A 27,927-nucleotide genomic window follows, 5' to 3' on the forward strand; every position below is an offset into this window, starting at 1 on the left:
TGCAGAGCTGCATTTTCAAAATTTTTAAATATTTAAAGTCTGGTTTCCTCCTCGTTTTAATTTTTTTAAAATGCAGTTTGCTTTGTCAAGAAGTCTTTTAATTCCTAGGGTTAAAGGCACCTTTAAGGAAGTGAGAGGTGGCTTGGGTGAGTGCCCTCAGTCAAGGCATAAAAGCTTTCAGGGCCTTCCCCTCTCTCTACCTGTGTCCCTTATGTAGCCTTCAGATCCACAGGGAAGAGGGTGTGTAGGGATCTGGAAAAATGGCAGCTGCTGAGATTGTTGGTTGCCCTGTGGCTTTTAAAAATGACAGAATTCTGATAGGATTTCTTTTACAAATTGCAACAGGAGGGAGACTAGAGAGAACGTAGTAGAAGTTTGGGAAAAATTAAAGCAGAGCAAGGAACTGAGTGGGATATTGCTGCAATCCCCCTTATATTTAATTTTCTGCATGTACATTATTTAATGATGAGAAGTTGGCAAAGTGTGGGGTGGGATTTGGTTTTTGTTTTGTTTTTAAAGCATCTGAGCATGATAAAAAGTTCTAAAGTTCTAAAAGTGTAACTGTCTGGAGGGTGCGCTAGCCCAACACAACGACAGCACTTTCAGAACTAATCTGTTTGCTACATAAGCCCTCTTGAAGCTTCATTTAAAAAATTAATGGGGATTTAAGATGCTTTCGGATGGTTTATATATGGCTAGTTTTGTTGCACAGAATTTCACCTCTTTGTTAAGTACAGAAGAGTAACTACATGCCAAGTATACGTAATATTATTTAACAAAAAAAAAGAGTCAATTCCTTACACAATGCAAGGAAATTCCTAATTTGTATCATGATCTGGGGACAATAAAATGTACTGAATCACTACAGAATACCAAAGAGTGCACAAAATTCCACAAGGAGGAATACATTATTTAAAGACCAAGACTGCTCTCATCTTCCTGGAATGATAAACTGCCCATGTTTGATAAGGGAAGTTTCATTCTGCCTACCCAACTTCTTATTATTTCCTGATTAACCTATAGATCAATAATGTTCATCACCTCACAAATAGGAGGTGCTGGACAAGGTAACATAAGATGTTCCACTTCATTCAGCCTTGGAATCAAACTGAACACTAATTCACTAATTCTTGACTTCTAGAGCTTCCTTCTCAGCCTTTTCTTTAATTTTCTCCTTTTCTTCTAGTTTTTCCTCTTTCTGCAACAGTGACATGATCTCTGCTACTTGGTTAGTAGAAATATCAATATCTTCTTTGTCGATCAGTTCTACCACCTATGCAAATATAAACATATGTTAAATGCATGTTACATTGTACTTTATTTATAATTCTTTGAAACTCTACAATTAAGGAGGAAAATAACTGAAGCATATATGCCAAAAATAGTTTGTAATGTCAACCACAACCCAATTTCAAAATAGTGTGTTGAATCCGAAAGGATAGTGTGGTATTTTCCAAAGATTGTTGTTGACATGAGTCTGTATAAATTACAATAGTTAATATCAAGGGGGCTAGGTGTGTTTAGCCTGGAGAAGACTTTTTATACTGCTCTGATTTTATTAACCTGTATATTATTCAACATCAATTAGACTTTTGTTTTTAAGCTCTGAATCTATATCACATCTTTACAATTTAACCAAACCACAGAATGCATCATACTGCCACAACTTAAGCCAAACTGTTTCCGTTCTAAGGTTAGTTAATTTAAGGGAGGTTTTCTTCTTCTTCTAAGTCTTAAATTTGTTTACACAACACAAATATCAAACATTAAACAAAACAGGTTACATTCTTCAGCAGACTCACCTTGGAAAGATCATCTATGTCAATCTTCCCATCTCTATTTTCATCTAGTGCTTGGGCAAGCCTGTTTAGTTTGCTTTCTGGTATCTTCTGAATCTGTCTCATCACATGGATAAGCTCATTGATACTGATGATATTCTCCCTAAATGGGAAACACAACCTGTATACAGCAAGTAGTTACTACAAGGGGTGTTTTTAAACTATATGGCGCTAGCCATATTCCATACTGAAAACCAGGGACGGCAAATTTATATTCAACTTGATTTAAAAAATTGAAATAAACCAAGACATGCTACTACAGAACCTATGAGGTAACCTGCTTTTTCAGAAAAAGGCAGTACAGCCTCCCTCTTTTTCTTATAACCCTAACAAGTATTCTGCTTCAGGACTTCAGAAACATATACCCAACAAGAACAGACACTCAAATCCCTTTTGGAGGAGAAGACAGCTTGCCCACTACTATATTTCAAGAAATGTTAAGGTATAAGTCCTACTAAGGACCAGTCTCAAAAGAAGTCTTGCTAAACTTCAAGGAACCCCACTGATTTCGGAGATGCCTGAGAACCAGTGATAATTTACATTTCAATATTTTCTACTTAACTCTTTAGAAGCAGCATATTTTTAAATTACTTGTTTGATGGCATATCACCCCTTACATTTGTCTTGTAGTAATTTTGATTGGGATTATTAAAAATTAGCTCAAGAAAAGCATCATAAATTACTTTTACTTATTTATTGGGCGTTACTAGTATATGAATTACAGGGATCCAGAAGCAAAACTAATGCTTCCTAATGTTTCAACATGAGTTGATTCCAGACAAGGGCATAATATTGTAAAAAGGTACAGTCGTACCTCGGGTTACAAATGCTTCGGGTTGCGTACTTTTCGGGTTATGAACTCCGCTAACCCGGAAGCGCAACCCGAAGCGTGCGCGATTTGCGCATGCGCAGAAGCGATTTTTTCAGTTTTTTCAAATTATTTGGGTTACATCCTTTTTGGGTTAAGTACTGTAACCTGGAACGAATTAAGGACGTAACCCGGGGTACCACTGTATTGAGTTATTGCAACCAGGTCACTGGCATGGGTGTTTTTTGTTTTTTAAATCAGATTCTCCCAGAAAAGGCAAATCTAGATAAAGCAGGAAGAAAATATGGGCTGATATTTTGATGACATCATCATGCCATTATACAAATCTATGGGGCAACTTCCCTTTTAATACTGTGTAGGCAAATCCATGTTGTGGAGCATCACAAGGTTCCAAAGGCAACCAACATTATTAAGGGGATAGAGCAGCTTCCCTATGAGGAAAAGTTAAAGCATTTGGGGATGTTTAGTTTAGAGAGAAGGTCAGGAAGTTGCAACATTACAGAAGTGTAGAAAATCATGCATGGAACAGTGGATAGAATTTGTTTTTTTCCCTTTCTCATGATACCGGAGTCCCTCTCACATGACCTGGTCTCATCCAATGGCACTGAACGTGGACAGATTCAACTCGGATGGCTTTAAAAGATTAGACAAAATCATAGGAGTCAATGCTTTCAGTGGAATAATCAGATCAATAAATTAAAGTGGAAATAAAATTTGGTATTATATGATGTATATGTTTTGTAATAAGCATGTACTTGGTCTCATTCACTATTTATTTATTGAATGATTAGAATAAATTATCAATATTTATGATTGAAGGGGAGTTTGCAACTACTGTAAATATTTTGGAGCTGATACTCAAGCGTTTAGACTGAAAAAGTTTGAGAGGCACTTCCTTCTACAAAGGAATCAACCATACTGTATCCACAAGAAGAATCCCCTATTTGTATCACCTGACACTTACCCAATGGGAGGGCTAGCACTACTGTCCAGCTGTCCATCCACCACTTTCTGTTCTGTCTCCAACTCAGTGATAATTTTGTCAATCTGTCCAATCATGTGGTTCACTCTTTTAGTCAATCTCTTGCTTGCTTTAGACTCTTCAACTATTTCTTCCTCTCCCTCCTTAGACAACTCCTTGATCTCTTGCAAATCCTGAGGATCAAACAAAAAACATCGTTCAAAAAAACCATAGTATTTAGCAAAAAACAGAGGTATTTTGGATGCTGCAGGTAAACCCAAAAGACAACTGCAGAAGAACAAGGTTATGGTAAGACAAAAGAGAGTTAGGAATATTTTTTTAAATACAGTATTCCTATTCCTGGGGGCTCCTTTTTAAAGTATCCTGTTGAATGGCTAGTTCTCCACTTAAGCATCCCCTACAGCAGGTGTGAGATTCAGCATTCAGGAGTTAACTTTTAAGTTCCCAAGTCTTCCTTTGAAGCCATGTCAGTACACACCCCACACCTTCCGTCACACATGACATTAGGTATGTGGAGGGGAAATGGTTTGGGGAAAACATCCTTGCAGAGTGGGATAGGGAGAATAGATGCCATCCTGCCTTGCTGGAGCAAAATCACACTTGAGACTCTTCAGCTGTGGGAACCAGGCAAGGGAATGCAAATAAGACAGGGAAGTGCAACTACTTACCTGACAAGGCTCCTCCTGCAACATGTTGTTAACAGTATGTTTACTCAGAAGTAAGGGCTTTGTTGACATGGACCAACAAGAAGCAGCTGGCTACCACCATGGGTACCCTTTTCACTATCACAGCAGCTGGTGGATTCAAGGAAGGGGGTCTGGTGTGGCCTTAATAGATCGATTTCTGGCAATCTTCCCATTATGCAGAGCTATCAACCTTCCTTTTTTTGCATTGGGAAACTGCCATAGCTGTCAACTTTCCCTTTTTTTGCAATGGGAAACGGCGCTGGAATAAGGGGGGGGGAGGGAAAGTTGACAGCTATGCAGCCAGGACACTCTCAAAATTCATACCTCACTATATTCCTGCACATCATCTCTGAGCTCCTCAAGCTCCCCCTTTTCCTTTGTTAGTGACTTCTTTTGTTCCTTCAGTTTACTACAAGCATCACTTAGCAAGTCAATCTCTTCTTTGGTTATTTCTTCACCCTAAAAAAAAATGGGGGGGGGGGGGAAGAGGGAGAAATGAAACAATTGTTATAAAGAGAGTGTCCCTTCCAGAAAACAGTTAAAACTACTCTTATGTTTTCAACATCTTTATTTTACCTTTTTAATAATAATAAATATTAAGTGTAATTCCATGGGAAATCCAGAACTTTCTGATCATCAAGAAGTGTATAGATAAGCGATGATACTAATAGCATAGGATTATACCGGTAATTACCTGTCCTATATTAGAGCTGTTAAAATGATCTTAAAATAACTAGACCTCTAATTAATAGGATTGCTTAATGCAGTATATAAAGGCTGAGTGAAAAATCAACCCAGACTCCCAAACTTCTACCCATCGCAAATGCAACAGACACAGTGCAAGCTGTGCGATGTGAAATCATCTTGTCCCATCAAAATAGAGAGAAGTGATGTGCTTAGGTGGCAGGCTCTGTTGAAAAGGTACCACCATGACATAGTTTTTTCCATGTCTATCAGACAACACCCACTTTACAAGCCAGCATGGTTTACCTCCATGCTGAACAGGATTCAGAAAGGTATGAAATGGGGACAAAAAAACTATTTTCCCCTTGTATGTCTTTTTTTTTTTTATATGTGCGACATAAGTTGCATCTATCACCTGCATGAACCACTTGCCCTTTCGACAGTGTACCTGCTCTCTGCTTATGTGGACTGCAAAAGTTGTTCATGTAACGTATGATGTAGCTGTAAGTTAAGGAAGGTGGAAGCCATCGTTACAAAATCTTCTGGAGATACCCTGCAGGTTTTCTTGGGTAACAGCTTCATATGTGGCTCATGCATAAAGTCCAACATACAAGTTTCCTTTACACTCCCAAAGGGTTTCAAAAGCAATTGCTATTGGTTCGAGATGAAAACCAGAGAATGCACAATCACTGGCCAAGTCTTCTCTGGGCAAAAGGGGAAATCTGAAGATCTGCATATAGTTTCTGACTTCATGAAACAATCTTCTACAAGATTTTTTTAATACTGGCAAGAGAGAAAAGGCAGCAATTGTGTTGTGCCTTTTTCTTGCCAGTACCTATTTTTCTCTGCACTGCCTAGCATACCTAAGTCTGCTTCTGGAGGGGCTGAGACAGAGGAGAAGGTGGAAATTTGCTAGAAAAAGTAAAGGATAGTGCTTGTGAGGAAAGAGGCACATTAAGTTTTCTAGTAAGAAATTTCATCAAAATACTAAAGCCTAAAATAAGGGTTTTTTTTTTTTTTTCAACTTCCGGCGGCGACGCAATCGCCGGGTGGTCGAGGGCTGCTTCGGCTCCGAAGCGCCCTGTCCATCCCGGGGGTTAGGAGCCCCGCTACCGCAAAGCGGGGCTCCGGTTGGGGTGCGGGAAGAGCGTCCCGCACCCTGGGCTCCCCGGCAGCGCCCGCGGAGGCTCCGAACCCTTCCCTCGCTCCCCCTGTAAGGGGGGAGTGGGGGTGAAGGGACAACGGAGCCGGGCTTCGGGGATATGCCCCAACCGGGATGCAAATGCGGCGACAAAGCCCGCGGTGAGCGTCTAAGTTCTACCTGTGAAGAATGGAGCTAAAGGAACCCGGTGGTCGTGAGTAAAGAATCTGATTAGAAATCGTGCTTTTGGAACGATCCGGGGGGAAGGGGAAAGGCAGCCTGCCTCCCTCCCTTCGAGCTGAAGAATGTAACCAATTTGAGTGATTACTGCTACTGAACTGGTTACAATGTATTTAAAATTGACACATGAGACTGGCAAATTTTTTTTTTCGGGAAGCTAACTAGAGGAAAATATCTCCATTTAAAGTTGCGGTATTTGCGCTCCAGCTCAGAAAAATGGCGACGAACAAAGAGGGGAGTAGAAATATAACACCCACTTCCTCCTCCTCTGCCAGTATGCTGGGCTTCGTCCTTGAACTGGTATTGAACTCTGGACTAACGGATGAACAGAGACTCACTGCCTTGAAGGTGGAACTGCTCTATAGAAAAGTCAAAGTCTTGTGTGGGGGTCTGAAAGGGAACCAATTGCCCACAGAGGAGGCTTCTAAAATTTTTGACACTTTGGAAGAATGCCTTGCCAATGAGCTGAGAGGGTGGATGGAAAGATGGAGAGAAATGAGTGCGCTACTTCGGAGAAGAAATTCGCTTTTTGGGGGTGGCAGCCCCAAGGCGACGTCAAGATTTTTTATATCCAGTCCCCGAGGTGTGAGCTCGGGGGCCAGGGACAGAGAATTAAGGTATCTACAAGAAGAAAAGGAATGTTACAAAGAACCGAAGAAGCTGAGAGATGATGAGATGGACACCTCTGAACTCGTGGCAAGGAGAGGTTTGGACTGTGCCTGGATCTGTGGACGTTGGGAGAGAGAAGTTACATGGATGTTCAGTGCTGATGCCACTAGGAGAAGAATAATGGACAGAGGGGGTGTGGGGTGAAGCATTAAATAAAACTTAAAGTAGCCTGAGATGGTAATTTGAAATTGGAGGGTGAACACTGTCAACAATATTTTGTTATACTTTTATTTGAACATGAAAGGAGATATTTCAAGTTTTTATGTTATTAGCAGCAATCTTAAGGATAGAAGAAATAGACTTGAAGCGAATGATTTGTGAAGATCTGTGAATGTGGAGTATAAGTAAAGTGAATTTAAGTGGATCAAGTTTATGGATTAAGAGGAGTAAGATTAAGATGTAGATTAAGATAAGAAATAGATAAGATTAAATCAAGAAGAATTATGACGAGGTATCATTATGGCGATGCATTCTTAGTAAAATGTTGAAGAGATAATCGAATGTAATTATATAATTGAATTTAATTTCTTTTTCTTTTTTCAGGAGAAATGGTTATAAAATAGATTAAGGATATCAAATCGAAGGTGAAAAGGCAGGGGAAGTCAATGGTCAAGATATGGAAATAGAAATTTTTTTTTCCTAGAAAGATGCTATAAGAAAACTTGACATTGTTTGTATTTGATATATTTGTTTTGCATTTGTTTAATTGTAGGTGTGGGTGTGGGTATATGTTGTTATAGAAAAATGCCAATAAATTCTTATAAAAAAATAAAATAAAATAAGGGTTTTTTTGGGGGGGGGAAATCCTAGAATTATCACATGCTTATTACAAGTTTCCAGGCCAAGTGATATCACAGAAGGATCACTTAGACTAGTGTTTCTCAAAGTTGGGTCTCCACCTGTTGTTGGACTACAACTCCCATCATCCCTGACCACTGGCCCTGCTAGCTAGGGATGATGGGAGTTGTAGTCTGACATCAGCTGGAGGCCCAACTTTGAGAAACACAGACTTGTGTCTAAGACAACTATTGGGCACATCAGAGTTTAGAATTTAACAGAAATGATAATGATAATTTGCCGATATTGCTCATAAGCCATTTTACTACTTCCAGTAAGTGCGTTTAAAGTTCAAGTTTTCAATGTTCCAGAAATAAAAAAGCATTCCTAACCTTAACACATAGCCACCACAGCCATGCTTCAAACTTTGCAGCATGAAAACAACAAGAACTAATAAGTAGACATCCATGTTCTTATGACTACTTCTACACAAGAGGTACACAATTACTAAATTATAAGCTATGAAGTACACCAGTGGTGGCCAACCCCTTTTGGAAAATGTACCACAAGTTAATTGCAAACTAGTTGATAGGGTCACTTTTTATGCCATAGTTAGGTTCACATGACCTTCAGAAGAACCACAATCTCCCACAGCCTCTGGGCTCAAGTTGGCTACCCATGAAGTACGCTATACAAAATGCTAAACTATACTATACAAGATTACTACACAACAAGAGCAAATATATATTATGCACTGTGATTAATTTATAAATATTAGAAAAAGCTAATCAATCTAGTTGAGAATATGATACAGAAACCTCCATGTCAAATCTTCCATGTCTACTAACCCAGATAGTACATTTCAAGGAACTTTTAATTCTTGCTATTGTTGAGATAGAGAGAAGCCGGCAGGATTAACCCATAAAACCACAATTGTTGTTGTTTTTTAAGTGGGTGCTGAAGAATCTAAATGAAAAATACCAGATGAAGATTTCTTTCAAGTCAATATACTCTTCACTGGGGAATATTAAGACTAGTGGAAGGAATAGAGAGTCTCCTTAACCACTCAGGTTTGGAAGTAGCCTAACCAGCCTTATTTTAATTATTTTAACCAGTTCTTGAGCAAAGAGGCTTCCCGAAATCTATAGCTTAAAATGCGTGGGCCTTGTTGGACTCCAATGGGTAGGAATGATGGGAGATAATAGTCCAGGAACACATGAAGGACCACAGGTTCCCCATCCCTAACATAGACAGTAGACAGCCTGTACCTGTAATTTTTCTTAATGGACAATTTGGAGAAGTTTAAACTTGTTTCAAGTGCAGTGCAGCTCTGCAGCCTCCACCAAAATGATCTCTCAAAGCAACCCAAAAATGCAAGAGGTCTTGAGCACCATGAAACATACATGCAGCTCTGAACGGAAGCAATCGTAACTGAATATTGGTATATATAGGCATACACTTAGTGTGAATCTGCATCTTTCATAACTGGATTCATTAGCTAATTTAGACAGAATTAACAACCACCCCAGAGTCACTGTTCATTGCATACCAGTAATTTACACAGGAGACCCAAAACGTAGTCCTAATTTATTGTCACCTGCACAGTAGCTAACTACACCCCCAAATTTCAGCCACTTACAATGTTCTGCAAATGAAAAACACCTGTAATTTAAAAGAACAACAACAACAGCAGCAGCTCTTCCACAAAATCTATTGATTTGCTTGGAAGAGAGTTAATCTTGCAACAGCCCAACAGGGGGAAAGCGTTGTGCAGTATATTCGCTCTCAGCCTTGCCCACTATTCACCTTGATACCCTCCAGTACTGGTGCTGTATCTTTCAAAGTCTCTGAATGCAGGGTCAAGTCCACCTTTGCCAGTTCTTGTTCGGTATCCACAGCTATCTTGCTTTCCTTTATATGCACAGCTGAAGTATCAAGATCTATTGCATCCACCTCCTTCTAAAACACAAAGTAACAACATCATATGAAACCCGGAATTTAAAAACACATTTTGAACACGACCCCAAGTTCCACCTTTGAAGCTCTATGCATGGCATTGGAGGGTTCCAACACATGTTCTTGCTGGGAGAGAGAAGGAATTATATCAGTTGTTGAGTGGGACTAATTTCATTTCACCTTCATGTCTGCATTTGCAGGGTAGCTGAAAGGGTAGGAAAGAGGAGGACTCCTTGATCCATTGGATAGTGGTACAGGTTGATGCCCCTCCCAATGATATAATTTTCAAGTTTGGGGGGGTATAATTCCTCCTTCACAGAGGATTATACAAAGTTACAGGTTTGTGCACAGTTGTGATACTAAAAATCAGAGCCCTTATAGTGAACCGTTTTTTAAAATTAAAAAACAGTTGGGAGTTCGGCATAAGAAGTGCTTAAAACTATCCCTGTAACCAGTGCAAGCTTACAACTTCCCCCTACTGATATCAAACCCCTGATCTGTGTGATTAAGTTTCTGAAACAGTTGCAGAAAAAAACGTATGCATCCGAGTGCCCCTTTGCATTGTGACCATCATATTTATTTATTATTATAAGTTTCTATTTGGAAGTTGCCCATTTGGAAGAAGTGCAAAATCAACTTCACAGAAAATTAAGAGGGGCTGAAAAAAAGTCAATTTTAAATAAGGATGGAGTAAAGCGTTCACAACCAACACTGGTGCCTTTTTAAAGAGCCTACCCTCTCAGCAACCTGAAGAGTCTCTTTGGCCTTCTCAGCAGCTTCTGACAGCCTTTCCAATTCTTTTTCTTGGTTTTCTTTCCTAATAGCTTCTTCCTCCTGAAGGGTTGCCTCCAGTCTGGCTTTATTGTCCACTTTTTCTCCTTCCAATTCTGCCGCTTTAACTTGAGCTTCTTTGGCCTAAAATAAAAATAAAAAGCCAATCGACTTCCAGATTTTACACAGTTCTATAGGAATTTTAATAGAAGAGAAAACATAGAACTATCAGTCTGGTCTAGCTGTTTAGTTCTGCATTCCACAATGTAAGAAAGCTCCAACCAATCCTATGCTGCTCAAACACGCAGGGTCCAGTTATAGGGAGGTAGCCGTGTTGGTCTGCCATAGTCAAAACAAAATAAAAAAATTAAAAAAATCCTTCCAGTAGCACCTTAGAGACCAACTAAGTTTGTTATTGGTATGAGCTTTCGTGTGCATGCACACTTCTTCAGATACACAGATAGGGTGCAAGAAGAGTAACCCTTAAAAAGTGCAAAATGGGCCAACCAGTGATTTGAACAAAGAATATCCCACTCAGTTATTTAACACCCTTAGCACTACTCCACACCACACAGGAAAACTGATGCAGATAAATGACAATAGTAAACTTTTATTACATATGTGATTTAGATTAGGCATAGGGAAACTCGGCCCTCCAGATGTTTTGGGACTACAACTCCCATCATCCCTAGCTAAAAGGACCAGTTGTCAGCGATGATGGGAACTGTAGTCTCAAAACATCTGGAGGGCCGAGTTTGCCTATGCCTGATTTAGATTATGGAATTTGCTGTTTTACAACACCTACTCAAAAATCTTTTAAATTTCAGCAGGCAAGGCTCATGAGTTCATCATGAGTGATGAACCTGCATTTTAAAAATGATATTATCAAACAAGCCTGCCTTTGTTTTCATAGTATTATCATTAGTTTGTTTTGATTGTTTTAACTGCTGCAAGCAATGTAAACAAAGGATGGGGCAAAAGGTTTTTTCTTATTCTGTTTTGTAAACTAACGGTAAGGGATAAATTATGTCCCACATGCTATACTGTATCACAAAACTAATTAATCCTCTCTAATCTCTGCTTTTTGTTTTATATGTTTTGAACATCAGGGATCAATCCACCATCCATAAAAATGTAAAGGACGGTACAAGATCAGTTGGTTTTATAAATCACCATAAGCACAGTCCACAGCACAAAAGCAGTACACAGTTTCAACCTCAGCTAGGTGACTAAAGTAGGTCTTACTCAGTGCTTTTTTTCTTTAAAAAAATGTTTAGGGGTACTCTCATTTTGACTCAAGAAAATCACCATTTTATAGTTCAAATTGGGAAAAATAAATACAGCAAATGGACAAAAGTACAAAAGTACAAAGATTCACAAAATGTTTAGGGGTATGCGTCCCCCTGCGTCCCCCCAGAAAAAAGCACTGGTCTTGCTAATGAGTCAATATGCACTTACTTGCCCTGCTTCTGCACTCTGACCACTAGCTTGACTTATAAAAATTAACCCAGTGCAGCTTCTCTTCACCACAAAGATAAGGCGAGGAAAACACTTCAGTTGCTAAATTTGTGCATTAAGGGAGGGCAACCTTAAATAAATTGCAATATCAACTATATTCAACTGCTAAAGCATGAATGAGAAATGAGACGGTGCATATTTGCAGTGAATCAACAAGTAGCATTATTCTGGATTTGAGAGATGAAAAGTCTTCAGAATGTGGAACATCCCCAGCACTAGAATTATACTATAGTGAATATACTGGCTGTAGCAGAGAAAGCACCCTAAGGAAAAAAGATTTTAGATTCAATGGTGTTAACAGAATGTAGTTGCAATTTAAATAAGACATACCACACTTTCAGGTAGTGTTTGCAGGGTTGTTTTAAGCTGGTCAGCTGGTGAAAGAGTATCTGGAAGGTACATAGCTCTGGATAAAATAAGCAGTGAAGTTGGGATTTCCTGGTTCAGATGCAAGTCTAACCACTGCAATTAAAAGATAAAAGTATTGGAACAGTACATCTTTCTGCATTCCAAAACACTTATGAACTGGGTAAATCAAGCTTAATCCATTTATTTTTCAACTACTAGTGAACTTCTGAATAAAAGTGCTGCTCATCAAGGGTTTGGGGCAGGAGAATATCATGTTAAACAGCTCTGATAACAGATAGCCTTTCAAATCCTGGGTAAACAACTCTCAGGGTGGGACATGCATAATTGATATGAGTTTGTGGCAAGTGTATTTGCCTCATAGCAACATACCTGCTCAATGTAAAGATTGTGGACATCACAGGACTAGGAGGGTAGGAAAGGTATGACAGCGGGGTAGGAGAGCAGAAATAATGACAACATACAGTAGTTCACATCTGGCAACCAATGTGCCCCTACATGGGTAGAAGAGTCTAAAAAGCTTAGGACACTAATTTTCACGGCCCTCTTCTGGCTATGTGGCTCATTTACCAGAAGTAATGTGTTTAGCATCAACTCTGGAAGTGTTAGAAGGCTTTTGCTCTGGGAAGCTTAGTTTGGTCAGAATTGAGTATACATTTCTAGGTTTAATGGTAAATGCATTACTTCTGGTAAATGGAGGACCAAGAGGTGATGCCAAAACACACACAGCATGAGCTGCTTTTGGGTGATCAAAAGCTCATGTCCCTTCTTTCTTGATCAGTACCTGCTTAAGCTGATCCTTCAAACGGTCTTCTGTTACGCCAAGTGCTCTCATGCCTCTTGCACGACATGCTGCTTGTAGCTCTTTAACCGTCAGGCTATCCACATTTTCCTCAGCGATCAGCTAGGCAGACACAAATATCAATAACTATACTAATCACTGTGAATAAATATCTTTATCACCCAATAATAAAATCATTACAAGAAAGCAGGATACCATTACAGGATGGAATTCAGTTTAGTGCCAGACGAGGGCTGCTAAGTACGTTCTAATCAACTGTTCTATGTTTCGTGGTAAGACTACAGCTGCCATATAGCAAGTCTAATTGTGAAATAGACCCAACATTCCCAGATGAATGAAATTCTGCATTCCACAATGCAGTTGCTTAAAATAATTTTAAAAGTCATTAGAAACAACAGAAGCGACTAGTAAATTTGTAGCAAAAGGGAATTCTCTTACTTTATCATCTGCTTTTATAGATCTCAACCTCATTATTAGCTGGAAACGAAGAAAATTATTTGTCCCCATTGACTGAAGTTCTAACAGTTTACAGAGAGCAACCAACTGAGGTCTTGTGAGATTATCAAGGGTTAGCTCATCTTCAAATAGTTTAGAGAATCGTAAAATTTCTTCATTGCTTGGTCTTTCACCAGTTGCACGGATCTGAAAGTAGAAAACACATTTTATAAGACAAAGCTACATTCCCTCAACTTTTATTTAAGAAATGTGCAGTTCTTTAATAACATATGGGACAAGTCTTAGTCTTATGACTCCACACTTACGTAATTTGGGGCAAAGTGTAAAATCCTGACGGCGTCACTTTTCCTTTGAAGCAACAAATGCAACAGCCATAGCACCTACATATAACTGTATCAGACAAGCAAAAAGAATTGCCACCATTCAGGTACACATCCCAGCCAGGCACTTGTGGAGGATGCAGAGCAGGACCAGAGAATGCAGGTCTTAGGTTTCCCACCCTCAAGTTGACCAATTCATGCCAAAACAGGAAGTTCACAGCTACAACATCCATGGTAGGTTGTTATCCAACCTCTGCTTAAAAGCCAATACACAAAAGTAGGATTGTTCACTATTGTTGCTAGATTTTTAATATACCGAGAATAGGAGGTGCAATGCAGGTGGCAACCACTGACTACCCCAACTCTAGTCTGAACGTTCTGTAGCTGGACAAAGGCAAGCACACATTTGAGTGGGGCAGGCCATAAGCTTGCTTTCCATGTACTGCTCCGCATAGGAAGAAGGCATGAGAATTAGCTGTAGTGAATGAAGCACAGTGTTGTCATCTTAAATTGGTTGTTAACCAGACTGGACAAACTGCATTTCAACGGCTTTGAACATGGGGGCTTATGCATGGAAGAACATTATATGTGCTCTTTACATTTTTAAAAATCTAAAGCTATCTATTTTTAAAGTAACCTGTAGCAGTTTAAAAGTATTTGGGTCCCCTATCCTGCAATTCTCTTTTAAAAGTCTACCATTTCCATTTGAAAGACATGCCCAGTGGGAATGTGGTATGGCATGGATCTCAGACCCTTCTTGCAGTGATAATCAGAAGTGACCTGCCCAGTGGAACAGAGCCCCAAAGCCAGATTCCTGGCAACCGCATCACTGCCACTTACCAGGAGGGAAAGAGGCAAAATAGCAGGGAGGTCAGTGCAGCTCCTACACCATGTTGACCTCCCATCCTCTCCTTCTCTCAGTAAACAGCAGCACCCCTGCTGCCAGGAAGCTAGTGTCATTAATCTTCCCCACAGGGTGAATCACTTCTGGTGATCAGAAACCACAACAAACTGCCTTGGAGGTCTGATAGCTGAAACCACTGGAAATAAAGAGGGGTTCAGCATAGATAGATCCAAGGAGGATGACCAAAGGCTGCCAAACTCTGAACCTATAACTTTTGGATGAAGAGTAAGTCAACCCACCAATCACCAAAAACTCCCACTGGAAAAATTTAAGGAAATAATTTGGTGCAATTCAACAGTGCATGGCTTCAAGCCTGACTACCATCTCTAATGAACTTAGTCTGATTGCCTTCAACACTGCTCCTATAAAATACGTTTGGCAAGGATACAAGAAAGTACCTTTTCAGTAGTCCTGTTCAGGAGGCCCGTTTAGTGCCTTTCACCCGCATTAAACTCCCACCAGCAAACGGAGGCCTTCTTTTTTGGGCAAGTCTTTAGACCGCAGGAGTGATTTGTTTTTGCTTCTGATTTTTGACTGGCTGCTCTTTTTACAAACCTGCACTTGCATTCAATTAGTGTTTTTAATTGTGGTTGTATGTGGCTTTTTGACATTAACTTCTATACAGTACTGCATTATATATTACTATTGTCCAACACCGTGGGTGCTTAATGCAGAAAGGCAAAGTATGAGTGAAATCTAATGTTATGGAAATCCTCCAGAGTAAATTTTGAACCAGCTGCAGGGAGAAAGAAGGTGGTGAAGTCCCATTTCACTAATACACCATCAGTAAAAAAGGAATATTTTACCTTTTGAAAGAAGGTGGAAAAGTCTTTAGTAGCATTCCCTTTGGCTGCTTTATTCTTTAAGGCAATCTCTTCAATGGTATCTTGAAGAAATTTAGCCAGTTCAAGCTTCACTCTAAGCTCTTTCTTCAATCTCTCTTCCTAAGAAGTAAATAACAAATTGGGTTCCATGGCAGAAGAAAAGTGGAATAAAACTGGAATTTAATCAATCAGAACATCTGTTTTGCCATAAAGTATTAAGCTGCTGGTTCATATTTTAGTTACCTTCTTAGACTTTGTCTCAAATGTTGAAGGGAGCATACCGGGGAACAGCTTTAAAGCTACGGGAAGCAGGAATTCCATGAAAGGAACAACAAGAAAGACTAGGAAAGGGACCAACCGAAATAGATCAGCACATATCCGAAGGAACTGTAAGCAACAAATAAGTAAGGAGATTAGTAAGCATAAAAACAAGTCAATATGACATAGCATGTCATCCATAGTACGATATTTATTTGTATTCTGCATTATATTCCAACAACTCTTGTTATATAGAAAAACCATCTTAACATCAATTTGTTAGAAGATAATGAACTGAATTGCAAGGTAATATTTTGGCACTCCTTGCTTTAACATTGTTACATTCAAATCAGCTTTCATTTTAAACCAGACTCCTTTCTCCTTAATTTACAAACTGAAATGCTCACTTTTTGCTTATGTTGTAAAGTCTCATATATATTTCAACTACAATTGCTGAAGCAGTGGTGTGGTAGTTATTACTGAATATACCTATTTTATCTATGGCTTTGAGTAAGTAAAATGCAGAAATTTACAATTGTAAAAGTTAGAGAAAGGAGGCAACTAATAAACACATTGAACTTTTAAGCCCTGGGCAATAGCGCCTTCTCTGGCTGACTCCTTCCTGCCTGCTCCGGGCGCTGGCAGCAGAGGGAGCTGCAGCAGTTTCACCCCAGTGCCTCACAGGGCTGGGGGCCAATGCTCCTTGCTTCCATGCACTGGGGGCAGCACCTCACAGGGTCAACGTGCCTTCCTTTTCAACATCACAATGTATCACTATATTGTGATGTTTACCTGGTGATACATCGCAAAATTGAAAAGCTGACATCGTCCAGCCCTAGTTATTTTATAGATAAACTCAATAGGGTTCTTAAATTCCTTAAACTCTTGTGGACATAGTGGTTTGAATGCTAGCTTCCCTTCTATAAATGAAACAGAGATAGAATCACACAACCAGACTATCCTCTGGCACTCCCTAAAAATCTACTACTGAGAGATGGGGAATCCCTGGGAATGGTGCAGTGTTGTATAGTGGCTAGAGTGTTGGCCCATGACCTGGAAGACCAGGGTTCAAATCCCCAGTTGGTCATGAAGCTCTCTGGGTGGCTTTGGGCCATTCACTGTCTCTCAGCCTAACCTACCTCACAGGGATACTCGGGATTAAAAGAGGAGGGAGAGAACCATGTACAGTGCACCTTGGAGAAAAGGGTGGGATAACAATAAATAAATACAGGTGCTGGAGGGGGCTGTAGATGGGAGGGGAACTTGCACAAACAGAAATGCAAGTTGGGTTGAAGCCATTATATGAAATGTGTTTTTTAAAAATTAAATAGTAGTTTTAAATATATTTTAGTCTAACCCCAACATCTTTTAAATCACTATATACTTCAGGTGTAGGCATGGGTTGTATACATTGAAAGAAAGAAAAATACAAATCGTTCAACTGTTAAATTTAGTTTGCTATTACTGCTAATAAGAGGTAAAGAACAAGAGCCAGTCACTAGAATGGATGCACAAAAAAGCACTGTTACCTGTTAACAGTGTTAAAGAAATCAATGCATAGTAATATGCAGAACTTGTGGCTAGCCAGATGTTGTCAGATTATAGCTTCCATCATCCCTGAACTCTGGCCATGCCAGCTGGGAGCTGAAGTCCAACATCTGGAGAGTCACAGGTTCTCCGTGCCAGATCCATATAAGGGAACACTTGATGATGGAGTCCCCAACATGCACTATTAGAGGTTTCCCTTGTACTGTGTGATGTTTAAATATTGAATGATGCGTAGATATGAAAATGTGGAATCTTAAGCCTAAATTTGCAAAATTGGAAGTGATAGTGCCCCGACAACTGTATGCTATGACAAATAGTTTCCAGTGCCATGACAACGCTGCAAGCAAAAATTTCTGAAACCAATGTTCAAAATTCCCTGAGCATTTTGCAACAGGGAATTTCATTAGTGCAAGCAGTTTTTGAGCTCTGGGCACAGTATTGCACCTAAGATTTCAGATTTTTTCTGCTTCCCCCACTTCCAGCTACTCTCTGAAGACTGGAGAAGAGACCCTCAAGAATATTAGGGGGGCAGGGTAAGGACTAGACCATGTGAAAAATGAACATAATATTTTAGCTGTAGTTCATTCATTTTCAACTTTGTATTCTGGTTATTAAAAAGCGCATCTAGACATTCATTGTTGTGTCTGTAACCTACGTTTAAAGTACCATTTAACTTCTAGCTTTCATATCTCACTTTCTAACACTGTCTGAAACTATTCAATTGTTCAGAACATGAAAATAAAACTACAAAATTATAGATATTTATTCTAGTGAACAATTATTGCAATAGACTCGATTTTTGTTTTTCGATATGTAAAAATGTACAGCAATTTAAGCAGCAATCTTATACCCACTTACCTGGGAGGAAGCCCCATTGAACTGAACAGGGCTCAGTTCTGAAAAGCATATATTGAGTAGCATAGCTAAAGAATAGACAGATAACTTGCAGCTTACACTGATTTCACTTATATGGAAGCTTCCCAGGGTCCTCCTGTGACCGTCCCTGAGCCCAGTAAACAGCCCTCCACCTTGTGGAGAGGCAGTTTGGGAGTTCCTGTCTTTATGTGATTTTGTGTTTCCATGTGGACCCCTAGAACTGAACCCTCACATAAGCTGTGAGTTACCTGTACACCACTGAGTGCAAGTAGCTTAAGGGCACTGGTTACACAATATTTTTCAAACACGGGATAGAAAAATTGTACACACTTTTATGGGTAAGAATCATGCAAGCGATGCTTTGCTCCATTTAAATGCATATAGAAGCTTCTTTGTACAGTACACAGAAAAACAAAACACTTCAACAAATGTTCATGATGTTTTGTACAGTCATTTAAGGGGGGGAAAGCATAAGCAGCCTCGGTCCAGTATACGTGAAGAAGCATCTCCACCCCCATCGTTCTGCCTGGACACTGAGGTCCAGCGCCGAGGGCCTTCTGGTGGTCCCCTCGCTGCGAGAATTCAAGTTACAGGGAACCAGGCAGAGGGCCTTCTCAGTAGTGGCACCTGCCCTGGGGAATGCCCTCTCACCAGGTGTCAAAGAGAAAAACAACTACCAGACTTTTAGAAGACATCTGAAGGCAGCCCTGTTTAAGAAAGTTTTTAATGTTTGACGGACTATTGTATTTTAATATTTTGCTGGAAGCCGCCAAGATGGGCGGGGTATAAATAATAAATTATTATTATTCATTATTTCAACCAGTGATATTCAAGGTGATGTGCATTTACTGGTAAAAATGTTTCAAAAATGTATCGCTAATGTCACTCTGTATAAACAATAAAGCCGTTAGCTTTTAAGACATCTAAAATTGAACCACCGAAACAATACAATGGATTCAGTACCTGTCTCCGTTCTCGGCGGGATAAAGTGTTGCCATGAAGAATTCTCCAGAGCATCCTTGCAGCAATTTTTGTATCAATCCACAACAATCGAAAGCCATGATAGTAGTGCTTCAGTTCATCAACAATTCTCTGTCCAATAGATCTTTTAACTATGCCTTCTTCTACTGTTGGACTATAAATTGGGCCCCCTTCTTCCAGTTTCTTATTTTTATCCTTGAGAGACTTAAGCGACTTTTCTACCACGGAGTCATCATAACAGGGTTGTGAAGAATGCCACTGTCGTACTGGAAGATAACATGGCCCCAAAACACCTCCATTAGCAGTTGGTGACCACAGGTCAAACGATCTCAAAGCTGTAAAGTGCCTTTGTCCTGATCCTTCAGTCCGATTGTAATCCCCTTTTGCAAAGCAAACATAAACAGGAGAGGCACTAGTGCAATATTTCAAATGAACAGTCCTGTAAAAAAAGAAGTGAGTGTTTGTATTTACATGGCACATAGTACAGTACTTCACAATTCTTCACATTTACCGTTACCCTATGAGTATACAAGATTGTGACATGAAGGACCGTCCAAAAAGATTTGTATGAGTCGAGATATAAACCCAACACTCTTTTCTCTACACCTTAAAGGCCCTCTGACAAAATATATTCTGCTAAAAGACTTGCATACCAGATCACAATTGTCAAGTTCTTGTTTCATGCCTGACAAGTTTACAGCTTTGTTTAGCAAAGTCTGTTATATTAGGATTTACTGCAAACCTACAGAAAAGTATGAAGCAAGATATAATGCCTTTTTCTTAGAATTTAGCAGCTAGAATTCACACTCTCTCAGGAATATTACCGTATTTTCCAGCATATAAGATGACTGGGCATATAAGACGACCCCCAAACTTTTCCAGTTAAAATATAGAGTTTGAGATATACTCGACCGCAGATTCTCCACCTGGCGTATAAGACGACCCCCAACTTTTTAGAAGGTTTTCCTGGATTAAAAAGTAGTCTTATACGCCAGAATATACAGTAATTACAGCTGGGATTGGGAACCTCCACCCCATTCTTGGCCTACGAAGGGGCTCAATTGGGCCCATGAGGCCACTTTCCCCAAACTGTACCTGACCTGCCACCAGCTGGTCTCACTAGTCTTGGCAACTTAAAAGGAAAGCACAGGGAAATTCCTACCCTATGAAGGGGGAGGTACTGGTCAGAGCCGTCTTAAGAAGATCGGCCGCCCTGGCGCGGCTATCCCTCCGGCGCCCCCACCATGCCGCCTCTCCGCCGCCTCCCTCCCGCGCTTGCCGCCCCTTGGGAGGGGGGTGGACGAGCGGGGGATGAGGGGCGTGGCGCTGGAGCGGCGCGGGGCTCTGCGCGCCCTTCCAGCGCTTCCGGGAAGAGAGGCGAGGGTGGCCGGCTCGCAATCCCGCGCTCCGCGGGGCAGCCGGATGGCGCAGCGCAGCCAGGCAGCTCGCGCTGCGCCGGGCAGCTGGAGGGTGCGGCGCGGCTAGCCAGCTCTGCTCCCGCACTCTGCCGCGCTCCTGTGCTCTGCCCTTCCAGCGCTTCCGGGACGGGAGGCGAGGGTGGCCGGCTCGCGCTCCCGCGCTCCGCGGGGCAGCCAAATGGCGCAGCGCAGCCAGGCAGCTCGCGCTGCGCCGGGCAGCTGGAGGGCGTGGCCGGCCAGCTCCCTTGCTCCGCTGGGCAGTCGGAGGGCACTGCCAGCGGGGCTGGAGGACGGAGGCGCCCTCCAGGCCATTGCGCCCTGGTGCGCCGTGCCACCAGCCCCAATGGATGACACGGCTCTGGTACTGGTGACCACACATTAATAGGCTTATTTAAAAAGGCCAGAAAGTTTAAGAACCAATTCAATATATCCAGTTCAGTTTAAGCACTTATTTTATACAGGCACACCCCCATTTCATGTGCCTTCTGCTCACGTACAACTGCATGATTTGAACCAGGATATGGTGCCAAAATGGCGCGAAAAGAGTAGAAGAGATGGAGAGCAGGGGAAAACAGCTTGCATTGCCGCTCCAAGAGTCTTGCCACCCTCACTCACTCAAAATCTGAGAGTTCCTCCACCCCACGAGCAGACAGCAACATTATTTCTTGGGGGTGGGGGAGAAACTAGATAAAAAACCATGTCCAGCAACTTCCAAGACTAGCAGGGAGAATGCTGAGAGGCTTGCAGTGGCGCTGGGCCCCAGGAGCCACCTACCCCCAGTTCAACTTTCCAGTCACCAGAGGCAGGTAGGGCACACGAGTACAACAGTGCATTGCTGCCCAGGGAAGGTGGGTGGAATCTGCTGAGAGACCCGCTTCCCAGCCTCTCTCAACACCACTCTCACCACTTTACGTGATTTCACGTATACAAGTGAAGTCCGGGAACGCAAGCCCTGTGTAAGAAGGGCCTGTAAACATTTCTATTGCGGATGTCTGCATGATTAATTTGTTTTCTCATACATTATGAGGAAAATAAACTAATCTCCAACTTTCTGGACTTTTGGGGAAACTCAGTTACTTTGGATTATTTATGATTGGCATCCTATTGCGGGAAAGGGACCTCCTGAATATGTTTACTTACGTATGATTTATTAGCCTCAGGGATGCACAGCTAAAACAAGCACGGTTTTCCAAATGACCTAGAAGTAAAAAAAAAAAAAAAAAAAGTCTGTAAACCAGTAGATTGCGATACCATTCAGGTACATTGTATTTGTAGCTGCATCAACATCAAAACAGCTTTGTTTAAAACTACTACACCACTGCAAACAGAAACATTAATATGTTGTATGCTCAGGACAGGTTACAAGAAGCCTTCAGGAGACTGGGTGATGAGCAAAGAAAGCAGATTATTCAAATAAAACTGTATCATAAGTCTCAAAGCCCAGCAACTTTAACACTCTTTCCTATAAAAATTTTCAGTAAACTAAAAACAAGTTGACAAAATTCATTAATTCATTTCACATACAAGATTATAAAGTAGTATCAACAAACAGAACAAAATCACCCCATCAATTGCAAAATGTTAAATAAGCTGCACTGTAGTGCCTCTCACTCTCCAAAACATTATACTTTTTATGTTTCTAGAAGCTATACTTTCTGTGGTTCAAATATTAATTTTAAAATTATGTATGTGATAATGATTTAAATACCTGTGGTTAGGCAACTGTATGTATTGTCTTTATATGTAGTTTTAATATATGAACAATACACACTTGTACTGAGATGTGCTCTGCTTTATTTGTATTTTAAAATGGATTTTTAATTATTATTTATTTTGCAATTTGTTTTTTAATGTCAGTCTACAGTTACACCTTGCAATACTTAAGGCATAGTCATTAGTGGATAACAGACCATTATTAGAAGCACTTAAGGCTACTTAAGAAGCACATACAAGATAAGATTAGCAGTTACATTCTAAGGCGATTTTAGAAAGAAAACAAGTGATTATCATATTAAAGCTGAAAAAACACACAATAAAACTAATAAGAAAAATATGCAGACCACAACAAAATGTAATCAAACAAAGCCAGTGTATGGCATACAACTGTTAGTACTGTATAAGGAAAGGCTTCTAAATTAGATCTGGGGATTAGTCACACTAGGAATACTCTACAACTGCACATGTGCCATGTTTCACCTTAGATTTGGCACCTCACACAAAGCCTAGAGTAAACAGAAAGGCATGAGGGTGTCTGAAGTTTTCTACTGTTTAAAAATAAATACGTTTGCAGCCTTCATTGTTGCAGGTATTTTTAAAGTCTTCAAAAGGATATCGTGTTGAAGTGATAACGTTTCTGTATCATGAATGACTAAATGCATAGCCTAGACACTTTTCCACCTAATTATCACCAGACACTAAGTCACATCACTCTTTGAAGAAGAAAAAGACTAGTTCTATAGGTCTCAGACATTAATTACACCACAAAGTATGTACATTAAGAAGTTTGTTCCCAGTAATCTTTGAGATATACACCCATCAGTTTAATGGTCCCCAGATCAAAGTTCACTGAACACTTCACCTGAAGGAGTCGTTGAATCATATTTTCAAAGGTTTCTTAAAGAAGCTGCACTTAGAACAGTGAATAGAGGATTCACTAGTGCCATGCCAGTTCAGCAGCTCCATCCTGCACCCTCCAGATGCAATAATTAGCCAGGGTCCTCTATTCCCATGGCTTCATAATGAAATTTAGTCTCTAAGCTTCTGAATAATGATTGCAGTACGTACCTCCTCAAAGAGAACATGCCTTCTATGAGACTCACTACCTACCTAGATTAGCAGCTGCTAGCATGGGGACTGGAAATGAAACAGTGAGACTGCAACTGACTGATGCTCAAATTCAGTGTCAATAACCTTCATAACGTTAAGCCTGGAAGCATTCCAAGGCTTTGCTTCATGCTATTTTTTTACTTATTTGATCCCTACATTGTTATTTTTGGACATCACAGCAACCTGAATTGTACTAGAATACCAGACTCAATATTAACTCCAGGGTGCATCACCATTCCTTCTCACCTGCAGAAAGGCACAACAGAAAGCAAACTATCCTACAAGCAAAGACCTGTATAATATGCACTATACCAATAACCTAAGCTTAAGATGGCAACACACTCTGCCAATCAGATCAAGATACAGTGGTACCTCAGGTTACATACGCTTTAGGTTACATACTCCGCTAACCCAGAAATAACGCTTCAGGTTAAGAACTTTGTTTCAGGATAATAACTGAAATCGTGCTCTGGCAGCGCAGCGGCAGCGAAGAGTTCCCATTAGCTAAAGTGGTGCTTCAGGTTAAGAACAGTTTCAGGTTAAGAACGGACCTCCGGAACGAATTAAGTACGTAACCAGAGGTACCACTGTATTAATATTGCAATATTGCACAATAATGCATTGCACCTAAAGCCATCTTAATGCAGTCAGGTCATAAACCTCTATTGCCCAGTTCCGGGTACTCTGGAGAGCCAGTGGTGGTAGAGTGATTAGTGGGAGACTAGGACCTGCGAGAGACCAGGGCTCAAATCCCCTCATTCAGTCATGAAGCTCTCTGGGTAAACTTGGGGGGCGTCACTGCCTCTCAACCTAACTCTACCTCACAGGGTGGTGGTGAGGAAGGAGGTGAATAGTAGTAGTAGTAATTTTATTGTTTATACTCTGCTTCTCTGGCTGGGTTTCCTCAGCCACTCCGGGCGCCTTCCAACAGAGGAATAAAAACAGAATAAAACTTCAAACATTAAAAACTTCCCCAAACAGGGCTCCCTTCAGAAGTCTTCTCAAAGTCAGATAGTTGTTTATTTCCTTGACATCTGGTGGGAGGGCGTTCCACAGGGCAGGTGTCACTACCGTGAAGGCCCTCTGCCTGGTTTCCTGTAACCTCACTTCTTGCAGTGAGGGAACCGCCAGAAGGCCCTTGGAGCTGGACCTCATTGTCCAAGCTGAAAAATGGGGGAGGAGACGCTCCTTCAGGTATACTAGGCTGAGGCCGTTTAGGGATTTAAAAGTCAACATTAACACTTTGAATTGTGTTCAGAAAATTACTGGGAGCCAATGTAGGTCTTTAAGGACCGGTGTTAAATGGTCTCGGCAGCCACTCCCAGTCACCAGTCTGGCTGCCACATTCGGAATTAGTTGTAGTTTCCGAGTCACCTTCAAAGGTAGCCCCACGTAGAGCACATTGCAGTAGTCCAAGCGGGAGATAACCAGGGCATGCACTACTCTGGCGAGACCCAACTCCACCTCCAGCTCTTTGGAGAAAAGGGTGGGATATAAAAGCAGTGCAAGACAACCAACTACAGTCTGGCAGCAGCTCTCTGGAGACTCAGGCACTAGAGACCAGCGTTCAAATCACGCTCAGGCATGAACACTCGCTGGGGTGACCTTGGCAGCCTGTCACTGCCTGTCAACTCAACTCTACCTCACAGAGTTGTTCTTGTAGTGGGGATTAAATGAGTAAGAGGGAGCAAACCACGGAAGCTCCTCGGAGAAAACGGTGAGATATAAATCCAAGAAGTAAGGAAGGAAGCAAGCAAAAAAACACGCTGTGACAGCAGCTCTCCAGCAGCCTTTCCCAACTATGGGTCCCTGGTTGTTGTTGGACTACGACTCCCATGATTCCTAGCTAGCACGGCCGGCGGTCGGGGACGATGGGAGTTGTAGTTCCTCAACATCCGGAACGGTTACGAGAGCCGGCGCCAGAGGCTCAGGGCCTTCTCGAAGCCATGCTGAAAGGGGCTCTACGGCTGACTTGTTGCAGCCGCTCTACCTCACGGAACCCCTCCCCACACACACACCCCAGGCCCGCCCCACCGGCGCCAGGCCCGGCCGTCCCCACGCTTTCCTTCTCCCGCTCCCCGTTCTGACGCCGCCCTCACCGGCCTCGGGCTCCCAGCGCAGGCGCTTGGGGACGGAGCAGGCGCCCCGGCCGCAGCGCGCCAGCAGCACGAACGCCATCTCTCCACCGGCAGGACGAGGCTGCCAGTCCGGCCTAGAGAGCCGCGTCCTCTCGCTCGCCTCGCCGGGGCACTTTTCTCCTCAGGAGCCGCCCGCACGGGGTGGAGTGCGGAGCCAGGTGCATGATGGGAGAGGGAGTCTTCCGAGGGAGAGGAGAAGCGGCGCACGCCGGGAAGCGGAGCCCGGCGGCTCGAAGCGATTCCCGCGGAATCCCGTTGGACGGCCGAGTGGCCAATCGGAGCCGCCGGCTCCTGATACGATGAGCCCGAGGCCGCGCCTGGAGCCTCCGGGGCGGCTCCGGGCGCCATTTTTGTTTTTTACCTCATCCCTTGAGGGGAAGCGGCGGCTTCCTCACGGGGAGCGGGAAAATTTATAGAGGCGGCTGCAATGGGATGCCTCTCCCCGCCTAAACTTAAGGGCGGCAGGAAACTCTCCTGTGGATGTCATGGTTTTGTTTGTTACTGCATTATATTAGGATTATTATTATTATTTTATTACATTTGTAGCCTCCTTTTCCTCCGTATAGCCATGTTTAGCTTCACAACAATGACCCTGTGAAACAGGCTAGGCCAAGAGAGGCAATGGACGCCACATCCAGTGAGCTTGAAGGGAAGATTTGAACCCAGGCCTCTCCCAAACCCGATTCCAGCACTCTGACCTATATACCCAGTGCTATTTTTCTAGGAAAAAATGGGTGCCAGAACTCACCATGAACTTATAATGGGAATGGCGCCCACCTGAGAGGTGCCAAAGCTGGGTTTCAGTTAGTTCTGGCTTGGGGAAAAGCCCTGCATTGAACTACAACTGGCCTAGGACAAAAAACCATGTGGCACTCCACTTGCCGCTTCTTTTAATCAGGATGACAAGGAACCATAAGCAATCCTGGGGTTTCGTTAGTGGACCCGCTACAAATCCACCTAGTAGTTAACCTCATCCAGTTCAGAGCATCTACTTAAAGTAATTTACCGTAATCAGGCTGGGCAAACCATAGAACTGCAGAGTTGGAAGGGACCTGGAAATACTACTAGCCCAGTGGTGTCCAAACTTTTTTCTTTCCTGTTTTTAATTTTTTTTAAATGAAGAATTTTATTATTATTTAGTTGTCATATGTACAATATTTACCATAAATGTACAATAAACGTTCCAAATACAAAAAGTAAAATTAAATATGAGAATTACAATCACTGTATCAGCCTGTTCTTGTTAATACCCCTACCAGGTTCCAAATTCAATACACTTGTAGAAAAAAAAATACCAATACAGCAATAGCAATGCAAATAAAATAAAGATATCCTATCATTAAAGAATAAATGACAACCAGAAAAGAAAGAAAAAGAAAAAACTAAAAGGAAGAAACAGTGCCAACAAATTTCCCAAACCCATCTGACTTCCTGTCAAGCCCAACCGTATACCGGTAGTTAGCTCGTTTCTATGTACTTCAACGCATTCAAATATCTTCTTATAAATCTTTGTCACACTGTAATATCAACCGGTACCCGATTTTCATACCATATTATTTTTTCTATTTCCAAGGTTACTGGAAAGCTGGCATGACTATCCGACCCCTACTATATTTCTGAACATATATATCTCGCCCAATTTTCTGGAAACCTGTTTTGATCCACCTGTCAGACTGTTGGTTAACAACCATTTCGCCAAACTCTTGCAGTTTATTCTGGCACTATATTATCGAATTTTGTTACTGTATTAAAATTCGTGCTGCCGCTGTGGCATACAGAAAGACCTCTCTTAGTTTACTTGGGACTTCTTTTTTCAAAGAGGGCCAGATTTGTTGAAGTGAAGGAAGTGAAGGGCCGTCCAAAGTTGTTAACCTTTTTTTGACATTGAAGTTGTTGAGCTTTTTAATGATTTTACTCCCAAATTGTTGAGCTTTTTTACGGTTGACGTTGTTCGGCTTTATTTAGGATTGAAGTTGTTGAGCTAGTTTTAGGACTTTAGCCCAGGAAATAAACTGCCACAAGGGCCGGATTAAACCAACCGGCGAGCCAGATTAGGCTCCCAAAACGGACTTTGGACATCCCTGAACTAGCCCATTCCCCCGCTAATGCAGAAATCTCA

The 27,927-nt window shown here is 41.6% G+C and overlaps 1 protein-coding gene across 4 annotated transcripts; it reads right to left on the minus strand.

Annotated features, from left to right (window-relative positions):
- Positions 1-750: 750 nt before the first annotated feature.
- On the minus strand, positions 751-25,944 carry LETM1 (leucine zipper and EF-hand containing transmembrane protein 1). 4 transcript variants are annotated; one of them, XM_033148413.1, is made up of 14 exons: positions 25,770-25,944; positions 21,985-22,042; positions 19,409-19,865; positions 16,007-16,150; positions 15,746-15,883; positions 13,698-13,901; positions 13,242-13,361; positions 12,422-12,553; positions 10,538-10,717; positions 9,653-9,802; positions 4,660-4,794; positions 3,632-3,822; positions 1,803-1,959; positions 751-1,273 (listed from the first exon to the last, which is right to left on the minus strand). In XM_033148413.1, the coding sequence occupies exons 1-14, from the start codon at positions 25,846-25,848 to the stop codon at positions 1,124-1,126; spliced, it is 2,295 nt and encodes a 764-aa protein (XP_033004304.1). In that variant the 5' UTR covers positions 25,849-25,944; the 3' UTR covers positions 751-1,123. The 4 variants fall into 4 exon arrangements, with proteins under 4 accessions (XP_033004304.1, XP_033004306.1, XP_033004305.1 ...); XM_033148414.1 differs by having other exon boundaries at positions 752-1,273; positions 1,803-1,941; positions 9,653-9,805; positions 25,770-25,943; XM_033148412.1 differs by having other exon boundaries at positions 753-1,273; positions 9,653-9,805; positions 25,770-25,943.
- Positions 25,945-27,927: the final 1,983 nt, after the last annotated feature.

This window comes from Lacerta agilis, chromosome 5, assembly GCF_009819535.1.
Source record: "Lacerta agilis isolate rLacAgi1 chromosome 5, rLacAgi1.pri, whole genome shotgun sequence".
NCBI classification, from domain to species: Eukaryota; Metazoa; Chordata; class Lepidosauria; order Squamata; family Lacertidae; genus Lacerta; species Lacerta agilis.